Consider the following 15,942-nt stretch of genomic DNA (forward strand, 5'->3'; position numbering starts at 1 on the left):
TAAATTACTCATCACTAATGTGATGAAAAAAGTATATATACGTTTATTATTACAATGTTAGGAAAAGCTTTTGATGTCTGTTGGTGCGTAAAAATCAAATATGTATTTTATCTTTTTTAATCTTAATAAACAAGACAACAACAAAAAACTGAGTTATTTATTTATACAACACTTTCATGTTATTTGAGGTTAGCGAATATTAAAGTAAATATAGATTTTATTTTTTATATGCAGTGGAAATATCTTCAGCCATTTAACCTTTAGGAGAATAATGACACCTTATTTTCGAAGCATATTTTTTATAAAGTTTTTGCTTTCACGCCTATGTATGTACTATCAAATTAATTTTAATAAATAGTACTTGCAGTGACATCTGTGAAATTTTTTGCATAGTTTTTTGAAGCTTGTATAATTGGTAAATTTTATTTTTATAATGTTTTGGCATCACTGATAGTTGAAAATTATTAAAATGAGCTGTCAATTTTATTGCGTGAATTGATCACAAATCCATGTTTTCCCAATACTGCCATATATGGTAAAGGCAGTAAAAGCATGTACATCCTAGATGTTTGGAAGAGGAATGCAAAGGGCTATAAAGCCCTTTAAAGTTTGGAAAAACGGTAAACTTATAAAGCCTTTATCCAGAGAGAGGAGAGTGGTAAAAATCTATGAAAGTGATGAGATTATGGACACATAGGGTCCCAAGGATGGAGTGAAATGTAATTTTAAAATTATTTAAAAAATAAAGTCACAAAGAGTATCTGAATATAGTTTAGTTTACAAGAGCTCAATCACTGGGAGGTTAAAACAATGTTATTTTTTAATGTGAATAAATCATGTCCGACATGTGCCATGAGCGATGCAAGGTTTTTTTTATGAATGATATTTATGTTTTAAAAAAATGATCCTTAATAATAAAAAAAAACATTTGTGCCAATAAATAGTAAATTTATCATCTTTAAAGGTTGTAAAAAATTAAAGATAAATTTAGATATTTTCGAGATTTATTCAAATTACATAAAATCATAAATTAAATGTCAATAATTCAGCTCTCTTCGTACCACTTGGACTTGACTTTCTGAGAACTGGGTCCGGGAATTAATTTGCTCTTGTACTTATTAACTAAATCTGTGAAACTCTTATCTTCTTTCAACTGCGAGGATTTCTTAAATTTAGTATTTTTATTTGTGTTCTGTTTCTGCTTAGGCTGTTTGATTTTCTCTTTTGTTCTGATATCCCGCGCTCTCTTTGAAGCCTTTTGTTTCTTCTTTTCACTTTTTACATTTTCTTTATGAGTTGCCGCTTCTGTCCTCAGCTTGAAATTACTTCTCAACCTGGTCTTACCCGGTTTAGCCGTTTCTCCTGAATATTCACCCCCGAACCTTCCTTCTTTCTTATCGAAAGTATTTTTATTCCTGTCTTCCGATTTCCACGTCTTTTTGTCAAATTTACTTTTCTTATGCGGTAGCTCTTGGTTTACGTCCATCGGTTCTGATTTTCTTTTTCTTCCATCGGGTTGTGGTTTATTAAACTTCTTTTTATTGAACTGCGCATTTTTATTATCATTGTCATTATTGTGAGCAACATAGGATTTGCTTAAAGGATTTCTAACTAGGGATTTTTCTAATCTTTTCTTCCTGGCGTTTATGACAACTTTGTCTTCTACGGAAAATGACACAATTGGTCTCTGAAAAAATGACAAATCATTAACATCATTTACAAAGGACAAAATTATTAATTTGAACTCATTTTAAAAGGGTCTTACATTATTCTTATCGAAGATAGAAGGATTATTGTTCATACGCCTTAAACACGCCAAGGCATCTTCATGTTTAGTAAACATTACAAATCCGTAGCCTTTTGACCTGTAAAAAAAGGGTTAGTATTTATTGGAAGATGGAGAATTTTTAAAAGCTCTACATATAAAGGAAAAATTGTAACACATTTAAAAAGTATGAGAATTTTTTTGACATACTAATTGATAATATTTTGAATATGTCCAAATTTTTATAATTACATATACAGATACTGGATTAATCCCTTGAGGGAATACAAAAACTGCTCAAATATCACACTTTCATTTTATTTAATTACCTCCAACATATGAATGCTCTAATTTAGCCATACAAGAGAGAGCAATGGGGTAATTTTTTCTTATTTTAGAAGCCATTGATTAAACATTGTTTTATGAATAGAGGTTAATACAACAAGCGATACTCATCGCTTCATATTTTAATGTAAACGGTTTGGGTCCCATAATAATATAATTCCAAGTTGGAGGATCAAAGTAGAAATATACACGCTTGTATAACCTCAAACCCTTGCATTCCAGCTCCAATTATATTTAAAGTAAGGAAGAAGATACAAATATGCAGCACTTGTTATTACCATATATAGCTGGCTATACACTAATCGAGGTTTGGTTGGCAGCCGTAAAAACAAATCAAAAGCAACACCCCTCATACTGATTCAGCCATTGAAACTTACTAACTAACTATCACGCCGTTTCCCGCAGGGGTAGGCAGGGAGAATCGAACGCCACAACACTCTGTCTTTGCAAACATTCTTCGCCTCTTCTACATTCATGCATCTCCTCATACATACCTGACGATATTACGACTCCCGACCCGGCCGCTTTCGAGTATTTGACATACATGACCGTGCCAAGTTTTTCTCGGTCTTCCTCTGCTTCTTTTTCCAACTACATTCGCCTCACAAATTTGTTAAACCGTTCTTTCTTCACTGATACGTTCCAAATGTCCAAACCATCTCAACACACCTTTCTTAATTTTATTGATAATGCTGATCTCAGCCTTACATTCTTTTGTCTTTTGTCAATTAAATTATCGATTACTAAAAATAATTCATTATAATGAATACTCACATGTGTTTTCCGTTAGCACCAAGCGGCCCCTTGAGATGTTTCATGACCCGGCATTCCTTGAGGCAGTACGCCTTAACGTTAGCCATTTCCAGACAAACCCGTCTCAAATCTTCGTCGGCGTAGTGAGGAGGAATGTTGTGTATGGTAAGACGGTACCGGGATATGAACCTGTTGAGGTTTCGGAGCATCTGGGACTTGTTCTGCTCTAAAGATAGCCTTTTTGCCATGTCAGAGGCGGACACTCCAATCGCTGCTTTAGTGTTTGCCAGGATCACTAAAAATGAATATAAATTTTAAGGAAAATGATCAAATCGAAATGGTAACTGGGAGCTTTTATCTCGCAAAAAAATCACAAATTCTATTCTTAAAGAAAATATGGAAATGAATAATTATAGAAACTTTTTTTTTATATTATATGAGTACATCATTAATTTATATTACAAATGCTGGATTTGGTTTTCCTATTATTATATCAAAATTGAGAATGATTTAATATTTCAACATAGATAAAGAATATTATTTATTGATTCAGCATTAACTTTATGGAATGACATGTTGATTATTTTATTAAAATTAAACACTTGAATATACCACTTTAATGAGTTTTATTTATATATACGACTAGTACATATATAAATATACTTCTGGTACAAATTGATTTTAATTTAATTTAACTTCTGGTAGAAGATGAAAACATAAGTTTTCAAAATTAGTCGTATATACCACTTTATCATTTATGTCATTCCACAAAGTTAATGCCGAATCAATAAATAATATAGTCGTATATATAAATAAAACTCATTAAAGTGGTATATTCAAGTGTTTAATTTTAATAAAATAGATAAATAATTCTATTGAGACGAAGTCTGGGTATTCACAGGGTTTACGATCCATCATTAACTGGTTTGAGTGATCACATTATATAATATATAACATCATCACTCTACCCATGACTGACAACCACATTGCTAAAATTTTGTAAAGTTGTATAAAGTCACAAGAGAAAATACACATTTTTTCCAGAATGAACTTCATAAGCATATTATTTTTTGACATCTCATCAAAGATGAAGAAGAATATGGAAGTCTGGGCATTTACGGGGCTGACGACCGTCATAGGCGGGTTTAAGTGATCACTTTACACACGTGTAACATTCACCAATTCTACCCATTATTGACAACCACACCACTCAAATTCTTGGAAGTTCCATATATATGAACCAATTTTTTTGAATTGGTGAATGTTACACGTGTGTAAAGTGATCTCTTAAACCAGCCTATGACGGTCGTCAGCCCCGTAAATGCCCAGACTTCCATATTCTTCTTCATCTTTGATGAGATGTCAAAAAATAATATGAAAATAACTCCTGTAATTGGAGATAATCCAGATTTTGTGAACAAGTATTTGGACACACTCAAAATGTTGTAACTTCATAAGCAATACCTATGGTTGAAATTTGTAAATTAACAAAGACCTTCGCTAATCCGAGTAACCTTTCACGTTATAACAGATGAAAAAACTATCCTGATATTAAAATTTGTCGGTCTATGTGATTTTGCAGTTTGTCATCCATGTGGAGCTTCTAGCTAACTCAATTATTACACAAAATACGAACCTCCTTCCTTGATAAGGTATAAATTTCTCGAGTCTTTGGGTTGCTTTTTAGATTTGCTATTTTTCCCATTTATCCGATCTCGGAACATTGCAGGAAGGGCCTCTAATACCTGACCTTCCAGAGTGAGTCTGTCTGGACCCGCACTTAAGAATATATCTGCATCTTCTTTGTTCTAAAATTTCAAATAAAACAATTTTTTAATAACATTATCCATTTTTCTATATGTAGAAGCCTATAAGGCAAAATAATGTTACATACTTTGCAAAACTGAAGCATGAAATTACATACCTAATATGAAGATTTTTTTACTTTTCTAATGAAAATTTATAAAAATGACAATAAGTCAAAGGAATATTTAGTGTTCTGCACCATTTACAAACAGATTTTTGTTGGAATCATGTGAATAAGCATTAGGAGACAATGAAATGTTTTCAGTTTTTCAAGCCAAACCATTAAATTATCATTTTGTACATATGCCAGTATGCAATTAAGATTACCAGAAAACAAAAAAAAAACTTGTTTCCACTATCCATCAACACACTTAGGACGGAAAAGGGATTTCTACCCATTCGGTCAATTGATGCTTAAAAACGAGAAGGGTATTTTTACCATCTGCACTGGCCTCATTGAAAAGTAAAAAAAAGAAGGAATTATTTGATGTTTTTATATGAATATTATGTACGAATCTCTTTGTTAAGGTCTAAAATATGTGTACACAATTATCAAATTCAAAATGTCTTAGAGAATATCTTTATTTTATCAAACCATTATATATTGATTGCTTTAAAATATAGCAAAAGTCAGAATCATTATTTACTGTCTAATGTTTTAACTAATTATCATTTTAGTTAAAAGTTTACTTTAATCAACAAAAATTAATATTAAAATGTGACATCAGTGCAAAATATCCCAGCGAGTTCATATTTGTTTGGATTTTTTTTGTAAACCCTTTTAAATAAATATCAAAACATAATTAATATTTTAAGCACTTTGTGATTTTTAATTTAGCAACTTAAATTATAACTTGGTTACTTAATTAATTATTATAATAGATTATATATACAGGTTTTGAAGTAAATAGCTTCTTCCTCAAGACTAATTAACACTTCAATTAGTATTGAAGAAGCCGTTTGCTTTAAAACCAGTCAATGTTATAATTAAGTTATAAGATATATATGTAGTGGTTGTATACCTAAGTAAATTTATTACTTTTTTTTAAAAAATACAGGAAAAAAAGTAGATGATTCGAATTTTACCTGAAATCTGATAAATGCCGTTCCTTTCGAATGCTCCGTCAATTTATCCATACAAACCAAACAGTAGTTTGTCTCCCCGAACTGACGGACAAATTCAGTCAGCTCTTCATTACCTATACTGAAAGGTACATTCTTCAGAAATATGGTCCTCCCATCCTCTGCGTCATTGGCAGAAACCCTGAAAAGAATTTAGGAGCTGATGTCATTTCAAAATATTTTTTCGACTCGTATCTGCACCCAATAATGCATTTGAGACTGCATCGGACAGACAAGATAATAATTTAACCCATCGCACCACTAAAAAAGATGACACAATGTGTTCATGCAATACACTATTTCATTTTGACACATTTTTTCATTGCAATAACATTAAGACTAAATTAAATTACACACAAAATAAAAATGATATAACATAAAAGCATACTTTTTGTTGTTGTTCGTAAGCTAGATCATTATGGCTCATCCCCAGTTGTGAAAGTTATTGTCATTTAGTTTAAATGTAAAAAAATCATATAATTTATATTTAAAGCACTAACTTTGAGATTTTCTTGAACAACTTGTCTTGAACAATCAGTTTTGATAAAGAAGCAGTTAGCTTAAAAACCGGTAGACATTATAATTACATATGTAATTTAATATAACTTACATAATATAACATATTATAATAACATATTTATCGTGATTCAAAAACTACATTTAAAAGTTACACTTTAATTATAAAAAAATCACTTCAAAGACAAACTGGCGAATCACCGGATTTTTGAGTCAGTGACAAATTGACCTTGACCGTTGTGTGTTGCAATGGGTTGATCGTGAATTACATATAGAGAACGTGATCGGAATTTCACTCCCAGATTCTTGGGTATAGAATTGGAAAATATATTAAAAGTTACAGATGACATAAGTGAAGGTCAGGTTGAAATACATCACTGCCATGTGTGAAAAAATGAAGAAGTAATAGTGTAGTAGTGTAGCTTGTGTAATTTGGATTTACATATATTTAGTTGTTTTTTAAAAATAAATAAAATATGAATGAATTGAAGCTTGTGTAATTTGGATTTACATATATTTAGTTGTTTTTTAAAAATAAATAAAATATGAATGAATTGAAAACATCCTTACTTTAATTTGCTTGGATCAGTTTCTGTTGTTTGTGAAACGTTATCGTCGTCAGCTTCTTCATCATAATCATCATCATCTTCGGGTTCTTCATCATCATCTTCTTCTTCTTCATCACTCGCTGCTTCACTATCACTGCCATCTTTCGAAACTTCATCTGAAAGTTTTACGTTTGAATAAGTATGTCACCATAAGGAAATATGTAATACATATGATAAACACACTTCAAAAAGTGACCTATGTGAATAATTTTGACAAAACTCATTCGAATGGTTGAACAGTCTGCAAGTTTTGTAAATTTGTTTCTCAAACTATCTACAGTAGAGCTCCCTCTTATCCACCTTTGGCTGTTTATTTTAGTGTAAATCTGTTGTATAATCCAAAATATTGTTTATTTTAGTATAAATCTGTATTTTTTGTGTATTTTCTGATAATCCAACCTTATTTGCACTTCAACCATACACTCAGTCCCAAAGGTGATTTCTTAAAGGGGTGCTACTGTAGTTTAAAAATTTATCAATACTTAAAACAATAATTCAGTACTATTAAAATATTTCGTCATGGCATTTTAAAAATATTTTTGGCTTGGTAAATTTACACAATATACTCAGAATATATATTTTTTGATTCCCTAGGAATTAAGCTCGAAGTCTCATGGATGTTAACTAAATGTAGTAGCCAATAGACTACTACACATTGAAGCAGATATGTAAATGAATATATGTACAGAAAATGTGACAGTTTTGTTCTATTGTTTACAGATCTCAAGTGAATCCATTTGAAGCCAACTTCTTTATTGTAATTGTAAAATACTCGGTGAAAATAAAATCATGTTTTACCATCATCAGCATCCGACCCTTCTCCATCTGATCCATCATCACTCTCAGACTTGATTTCTTTCTTATCTGATTCTCCATCAGACTCCGGTTCTGACTTGACATCATTCTTCAAATATTCTTCTTCGTCTTTTTGCTGCGTAATATATGACATGTATTTGTTTTTGGCGATGGCCCAGTCCACATGAATGGGGCGACCTAAATCAAGAAACAGGGGACAAATAAGAATAAGAAATAACAAAAGCAGTAAATGCAATCGGAAATTCAAATCTTTTATTTTTTTCTAATTACATGTGAATTATTTTCATTTCGAATTATCAACTATATCAAATTATCGAGACTTTTGTGTGAAAATCTTTAGAGGGACTAGAATGACAAAATATTTTTCAAAATAACAAACTTTTCGATAAATATGATAAAATAAATGTAATTTAAAATTAACCTGTCTGGGAGTGAGTTTCTGCAGACAAAACTTTATCTGGAGAGTGCGTTTTTTTTTTTTTTTTTAATTATTTGATTATTTTATATCATAAAATAATTTCAAAAAATAGTAATCAATAATAATAATAATAAAATAATAATAAATGCTATAAGCATCATATTTTCTTGACTAAAAAAATATATATTTACGCCAGTAAACATTTTTTATATCAAAATTATCGATGTTTTATTTCATGGGTTTTCTTTGACAGCGTCATTACGATGACGTCTCACAAACATCGTTTTAAGTTAAATGTCATGGGTAGATAGAAAAATAATCTGAACTGTGGTTTTAGTGTTTAAGTATAACAAGCGATGACAGTACAAGTACCATTTTAGAAATAACCGTCACCGGACTTTAGTTATAAGCGCGGCTGTCCATGTATGCCTATACTCGTTAGAAGAAAGTTTTGTTTAGATGACCATGTATGGCCACACTCCTGGACAGGTTAAAATACAGAAATATCTACAATAGGCTAAAACAGTGTTCCGCAAACTTTTTGTATTCAAGGTACACCTACCAAATTAAGAAATTTCAGAGGTGCATATTTACCATATTAACTAACTAACTAACCATCACGCCGCGTCTCCGCAGGGGTAGGCAGAGAGAATAGAGCGCCACACCACTCTGTCCTTGCAAACATTCTTCGCCTCTTCCACGTTCATGCATCTCCTCATACATACCCGCCGATTGTTACGACTCCTAACCTGACCACTTTCAAGTATTTGGCATACCTGATCGTGCCATGTTTTTCTCGGTCTTCCTCTGCTTCTTTTCCCACTAACATTCGCCTCATAAATTTATTTTACCGTTCTTTCCTCACTCATTCGTTCTACATGTCCAAACCATCTCAACACACCTTTCTTAATTTTATCGATAATGCTTATCTCAGCTTTTTTTTTTTTTACCATATTATGGTAACATATTTAACATATTATGTTCAAAGCAAAATGTGAGCCTACTTAACCGAGCACAGGCAATCAAAATTTGAAACTTTTGTGTTATTTTCACAAAACTAGACTTTTTTCCACGACACACCAAATAATCACCACGGTACACCAGTGTGCCGCGGCACACACTTTGCGGAACAACGGGCTAACGAACGAATAGAAGAAGTGAAAAAGGTGTGACGAACATCACACAATAGTCAGATTATATTTATTCGCCTTACATATCTGTTTTTATTTAACTCTGGCTTAATCTGTATTTCAAGTAATGAAAACAATAAAATGACAGTACCTAAATAAGGTTTAGCGTTAGTGTTCAATATCGCTTTGGTGGCACATTTTACATCCTGGAATTGAACAAAGCCACATCCTACAAGGTCTCCATTGGGTTTCTTCAACAATGTTGCTTCCATCACCTCTCCATAAGGGGCAAAGTGCTTCGCGAGAGATTGCTCCGTAGCTTTGAATGAAATGTTTCGGATGATCAATCTTGCTTTTTTGATATTTTTCAATCGAGCGGCCTCTTGATCTTTAGTTTTTCGGTCCATTTTTTCTGAAAATTTAAATTTAAAATCAAATGAAGAAAGTTAAATTATAAAACAAAAGAAAATACATCATTTTCCTTATCACTTCATGAATTTTACCCCTCAAGAGTGTTCTAGTCAGAGTTTTGTTCCTTGAACAAAATGAAAAGATAAAATATGAACAATATAAAGATTAGTCTTATCCTTCAGATGTTGTAATGTATTACAATTTGTATACATTACAACATCTGAACACTATATATATCAGAATATATTATCCATAACTTGATTATAATATTAACCAGACTTGGAGCAAACAGCTTTTTCAAAATGAATTTAATACCAAATCTATCTAATTTATGAAAATTCAATTATTTGGCAGTTAAAAAGGCTAAGGTAATAATCTCTTGCGGCTATTTTCATTTTGAGTAGCAGCTATACTCAAAGGCATCAGGGATGGTGAATAAGTAGAAACATTTTTCAATTTCTTTTTTAATTTGAATTTTTTTATTTTTTTTTATTTTATTAAGTTCTTTATTGCGTGTGTGTAATACACTTAATTGTTAATTTTTACCAATTATTAGGAAGTGTTTTCGAAATATTATTAGCATCAGAAATTGAACCCGAAGGCTCATACATAAAAGTCAAAAACGTTTACATTTAAAAAAAGAAAATTAAGTATTTTGTTTCTCCAGATTTTGGTCAGTTCTTTTAAGATGTGCAAATAAAGTACATGTGATAAAAGTATGTATCATTCACTCATTTGAATTTGAATTCCAGCTTACGTTTATTTGAAGGTTGTTCAGATTCATCGTTTTCAGATTTGATGGATGCAACTTCTTCTTTGATTTCATCGGCGTTAGCTTCGTCATCGTATTCAGGTTCTGATTTAATCTCTTCAACTTCTTTAGGTTTTGCATTTTTACTATAACCTGGTGGAGCATATTGGTGTTTGGCCACCGCCCAATCTACCTCAATAGATCTGCCTGGAAAATATATGCTCAACATTTAATTACACCACTTAATGCTAGGATTATTCTTCTAAAATACAAGAGGTACAGAAATCACAAACTCTGTTAGATTTTAACATCAGAGTATATACATATATACAATAAGCAGACATAAATGTGTTATATATTAAATGCTCAAAGTATAAGTATAAGTCGGGAAAAATCCACATTTGAGAAATATTTGTGTTTTTCTTATTAACACAAATATTTCAATTTCATACTATTTCTGTGAGCCTGAGCGGCTCATTATTAGAAATAGGTATCAAATTGTGGTAGAGTGGATTCGAACTGCGAAACTCTGACTTAAGAGTCCGTGACACTAACCACGGGACCAACCCGACATTGATATCCCAAAAGGGATTTAAAATCATCATACTGTGACATACCTAAAAATGGATGTGAATTTGTAGAAGCAATTGCTCGTTTTGCGTTCTCGAGATCTTCGTATTGAACAAAGCCACAGCCAACTAAATCTCCATTGGGTCTCTTCAATAACGTGACCTGAGCTATTTTACCAAACGGCTCAAAGTGACTCTTCAAAGTATCCTCTGTAGTCTTAAAAGATAAATTTCTAACAACCAAACGAGCGTTGACATCAAATGTAGGTTTTTGTTTCTTAGAAAATTTCTTGTTTCCTTTCTTTCCCTTAAAATTAAATGACTGCTTTCCTTTTTTGGGGCCTCCTTTTCCACCAGCACCGAATTTTTCTGTAAATGTATCTTCGAATTAGAAACAATATTATATTCAAGATAATAATATAGACATAATATTAACTATATTACTTACGTTTACCCATCACTGAATTTGGATTTTTTTAAAGGAATCAATAAAATATGTATTTCAGCAGCTATCAAAATCGAGCGAACATAACCTACAATTTACTCATGCTTTAAAAACATGCCAAAAAGACGTAAAGTTTGACAACTGCATTTTGTCTATGATCTAAAAGTGTTGTCCTCTAGTCATTTATAGTCTTTCTGACTTCTCTCAATAGGTAGGTAACGAGGTAATATTAGGGCTCGGAATAAAAATATAACGGTGTTTGTTTTCATCAAACACATAACAAATTCGATTTATACTACTTCTTCTACTATTACTTCTATCATCACGCCGTTTCTTAAAGGGGAAGGCAGAGAGGATGGAATATACTTTTTTGGTCGTTCTCACGTAATCCATTCGCTCCACATGTCCATACAACCTTCGGAGAACTTTTATTAATCTTTTCAACTATCTGTAGTTCAGCTTTACATTCCTTTTAATTCTGTAATACGATTGTCTGAGGGAACGCATTTCAACGACGTTATTTCTGCATTTATCCTTCCTTTGCCAATTCCATGTTTTACTTCTATACATCAGTGTCGGTACTACCACTACATTATGAACCACCAGTTTATCTTCTAGGGACATATTTATTATATTTTATTTTATTTATTCTATTCCCTGTATTCACCCTACTCTCAATATCTTTATGATTTTGAGAGGTATGAAAACAAAGGTTCAAAATAATATACAGTTTTACAAAAAAAAACAATATGCTGTGACTAGACTCACTGTAACGGTAAATTAATAACAACCCTGAGTTTGTTTCTTTACAACGAGACGGTTCCTTTTAGAGATAATGGATAATAGTAGACAATGACACCCGAAGTGTGTTACTTGTGTCCAGTTTATTTTGCTGTTTTGTCTTGGTTACTGTCACTGCAGAAAACCCTTTTGTACATAGATAGTGTTAGATAAGCAATGAAAACATTGTATACCGCCATCTGTGGGCGTCGGATGTAAGCAAGCAGAGGTGCGCAAGAGAGCGGCGCAGAGCGAATAAGAGGATCTACGACAGTGGTCGGTCGATTAGAAAAACACGTATATTGTTATTAAATAAACTCAATTAAAAGTTAATCTTTGTTCTCTTTGCATCCTTCCCTATTCCCGTCAACAGGTTATGGGCCCAGGTCGCGATTGATGTGCGGATTGCAAAGATTTTCGTGGATTTAAAAAAAAAAAATTGAGGTTAGCCGGCTTTGTGGTCGGAAGAAAAACGCGGGTGTCGCGGTCGTTTTAAGTTTGTGTGTGAATTACGCGTGGTCGAGAGTAAAGACTTATTCGAAATGGAGGAAACTCACGCTACTCATAGTGTAAAGGCAGTGAAGATTACCAGCGAGAACTGGAATCTTTGGAAATTTCAAACGAAAGTGGCGCTAAAGGCCAAGGGTGTATTTGATGTAGTGGACGGTGCGTTTGAGAAGCCAAGGCAGGGCAGTGCGTCAGTTGACTATGAGAAGAAGGCGAAGGAATGGCAAACGTGTGACAATAAGGCGCAGGGCATCATCGTCGATAGGATGGACGAATCTAGTATGGCTCACATTATAACATGTGAGACAGCCAAAGAAATGTGGAGGAAATTGCAGGTCGTGTTCGAAAGAAAGTCGGAGCTGAGCCTCCATCTACTGCAACAAAGATTTTACAATTTTAAATTTCATGAGACGGACAAGATGGTAGATTTTATAACCAAATTAAATACGATTACCAACAATTTAGAACAGGCTGGAGAACCAGTTGCAGAAAGCATGATTATAACTAAAATTTTAATGTCACTACCCGAGAGATTCAGACACTTCATATCAGCATGGGACTCGGTGCCTAAGGAATCGCAGGAGCTAGATGCACTAACATCCAGATTATTAATAGAAGAGGACAGAAATATTGCAAGCATGCAAGAAAGTAAAGAAGAAAAACGTGCAGACATAGTTGCGTTTGCGGCAAAAAGCAAAATAAAATGTTTTAGTTGTGGAAATTTCGGACACTTCAAGAGTGAGTGTAAATTCAGAGGCGGAGGAGGTGCAAGACCTGCAGGGAACGGGGTACAAAGGTGTCACTACTGTGGTATTCCAGGGCATCAAATAAGATACTGTAGAATAAGGTTGAATAAACAAAATTCAGAACCCAGACAGCCGGAGGAGACCAAAGAAACAAATGCATTTATTAATGTGCCCGAGGCATTTGTAGCGACGCAGCGGGAAACAAACTGGTATTTAGACAGCGGTGCAAGTGAGCACATGTGTAACACGAGAGAAGCATTCAAAAGACTTGACAGCCTAGGCAGTTCAAGAAGCGTAAAAGTTGGTGATGGAACAAGCTTAGAGATTGAGGGAATTGGAAAAGTAGAATTGGAGGCATTCAACGGAAAATACTGGATTAAGACAGAAATCGATAACGTGTTATATGTACCTCGACTAAAGGTAAATCTATTTTCACTGGGCGCTGTTCTAGATAAAGGATTCACGTTCGAATCAAATAAGTATGAATGCAAAATAATGCAAGGAAAACGTGTGGCGACGGTAGCAATCAGAGAAGAAAAACTATATAAATTACAATTTCGATACATGTCATCATATGCAAATTTCGCTACCGCATCGTTGAAAGAATGGCACGAAAAGTTGGGGCACCAGAACATTAAGCATGTAAAAGAAGTGTTGAATGTAAATAATGTATCGTATGAAAATGATCCGAACTTCTTTTGCGAAGCCTGCATACAAGGTAAGCAGCACAAATTGCCTTTTAACAACAGTATAAGTAAAACATTGCGTACGGGAGAATTGATCCACGCCGATGTATGCGGTCCGATGGAAGAATTTTCGGTAGGCGGTTCAAGATATTTTCTTCTCATGAAGGATGACTACTCAAGGTTTCGCAAGGTATATTTTTTGAAAAACAAATACGAAGTTAAAGAAAACATTGATCACTTTATTAAGAGAGCAAAATTCGAATGTGGAAATGAAATTAATACCTTGAGGTCAGATAACGGATTAGAATTTATTAACACTGAAGTGAGAACATTGCTTAATAAATATGGGATTAAGCACGAAAAGACAGTACCGTATACGCCTGAACAAAATGGAAAAGCGGAAAGAGAAATGAGAACGATAGTTGAAGCTGCAAGAACACTGATAAGTGCAAGAAAATTACCGAAGATTTTGTGGGCAGAGGCGGTGAATGCAAGCGTCTATGTAATAAATCGAACAGGCCCAAGTACACAGAAAGGAGTAACACCTTTCGAGTTATGGTTTCAAAAGAGTTTTAAACTCGATCATTTTCAAATTTTTGGCATCGATGCATACGTCCACATCCCCAAGGAAAAGAGATTAAAGTGGGATGAGAAAAGCACAAAAGGAATATTTGTGGGATATGACGAGAATACAAAGGGGTACAGGATATTTTGTCCTTCAACTAATAGCGTGATCCTCGCAAGAGACGTGATATTCAACGAGAGCAATAAGGAAGAGCCAAAACTTCAAGAGATTCGAGCAACAATCGACGCAGGTGACATTGCAGAAGAAGAAGAAACAACTGTTGACAACATTACTGATGGAGAAGACAATGAAGACGAGGAGCAAGGACAAACGGAAGGGGCAGAAGTCAACAAAAGACGAAGACAGCAACCCAGTTGGCTACGCGATTATGTGACCTACTTCACATCCGAGAGATTTGACATCGAACCAACAACATTTCAAGAAGCCATCGACGGAGTCAATGCAACGCACTGGAAGGCAGCAATGGAAGAGGAACTTGCAACAATAAAGAAAAATAAAGTGTGGACTGTTTTAAATAAACTTCCAAGTGATAAGTGCGCGATTGATTCAAAGTGGGTTTTTAAAATTAAGACAAATAGCGAAGGCGAGAAACAATTTAAAGCGCGTATTGTGGCGCGAGGTTTTATGCAAAATAGTGATGAGTTGGGCGAAATTTATGCACCGGTCGCGAGATTAGAGACTTTTAGAATTTTTATGTGTGTGGCAAATAAGTTCAAACTAGAGGTACAACAGTTGGATGTAAAAGGCGCATTTTTGTACGGTAAAATAGAAGAAGAAGTTTTCATGTGGTTACCAGAACAACCGGAAAATCCTGACAAACAAATTGTAAAATTAAACAAATCCTTATACGGTCTAAAAAAGTCACCAAAATATTGGTATGAGGAGTTAAATTCTGTATTACTAGAACAGATGTTTGTGCGTTCTAAAAACGATTATTGTTTGTACATATACACGAAATGTGAGGTTAAAACTTACTTACTAGTGTATGTTGACGATATTCTTATAGCAGGAAATGATGTGAAACACGTTGTTAAAATTAAGAACGAATTGAAGAGCAAATTCGAGATTAAAGACTTGGGTAAGGTGAATTATTATCTGGGAATTAGAGTAAGCCAAGATGTTACAAAGGGTGTTACAATTCTAGACCAAAAATTATATTTAGAAAAAGTACTGGAAAAATTC

At 33.4% G+C, this 15,942-nt stretch overlaps 1 protein-coding gene across 1 annotated transcript; it reads right to left on the reverse strand.

Annotated features, from left to right (window-relative positions):
• Nucleotides 1-968: 968 nt before the first annotated feature.
• LOC148299481 (RNA-binding protein 28) lies at nucleotides 969-11,611 on the reverse strand. The gene is made up of 11 exons (XM_088276032.1): nucleotides 11,459-11,611; nucleotides 11,059-11,379; nucleotides 10,448-10,648; nucleotides 9,431-9,691; nucleotides 7,714-7,908; nucleotides 6,878-7,031; nucleotides 5,756-5,933; nucleotides 4,500-4,671; nucleotides 2,885-3,158; nucleotides 1,766-1,865; nucleotides 969-1,687 (listed from the first exon to the last, which is right to left on the reverse strand). Exons 1-11 carry the CDS (start codon nucleotides 11,466-11,468, stop codon nucleotides 1,046-1,048), a joined length of 2,508 nt encoding a protein of 835 aa, XP_088132158.1. The 5' UTR covers nucleotides 11,469-11,611; the 3' UTR covers nucleotides 969-1,045.
• Nucleotides 11,612-15,942: the final 4,331 nt, after the last annotated feature.

This window comes from Brachycentrus maculatus, unplaced genomic scaffold (genome assembly GCF_059751285.1).
Source record: "Brachycentrus maculatus isolate JH-2025_06_01 unplaced genomic scaffold, ASM5975128v1 h1tg001124l, whole genome shotgun sequence".
Lineage (NCBI taxonomy): Eukaryota > Metazoa > Arthropoda > Insecta > Trichoptera > Brachycentridae > Brachycentrus > Brachycentrus maculatus.

Excerpts from the sequence above, each read along its gene's own strand:
- LOC148299481 (XM_088276032.1), bottom strand. Across the intron at positions 7,032-7,713 it reads AGGGTCGGATGCTGATGATG|ATGAAGTTTCGAAAGATGGC; the intron begins GTAAAACATGAT and ends TAAAACTTTCAG. Across the intron at positions 5,934-6,877 it reads ACTGATCCAAGCAAATTAAA|GGTTTCTGCCAATGACGCAG; the intron begins GTAAGGATGTTT and ends AATTCTTTTCAG.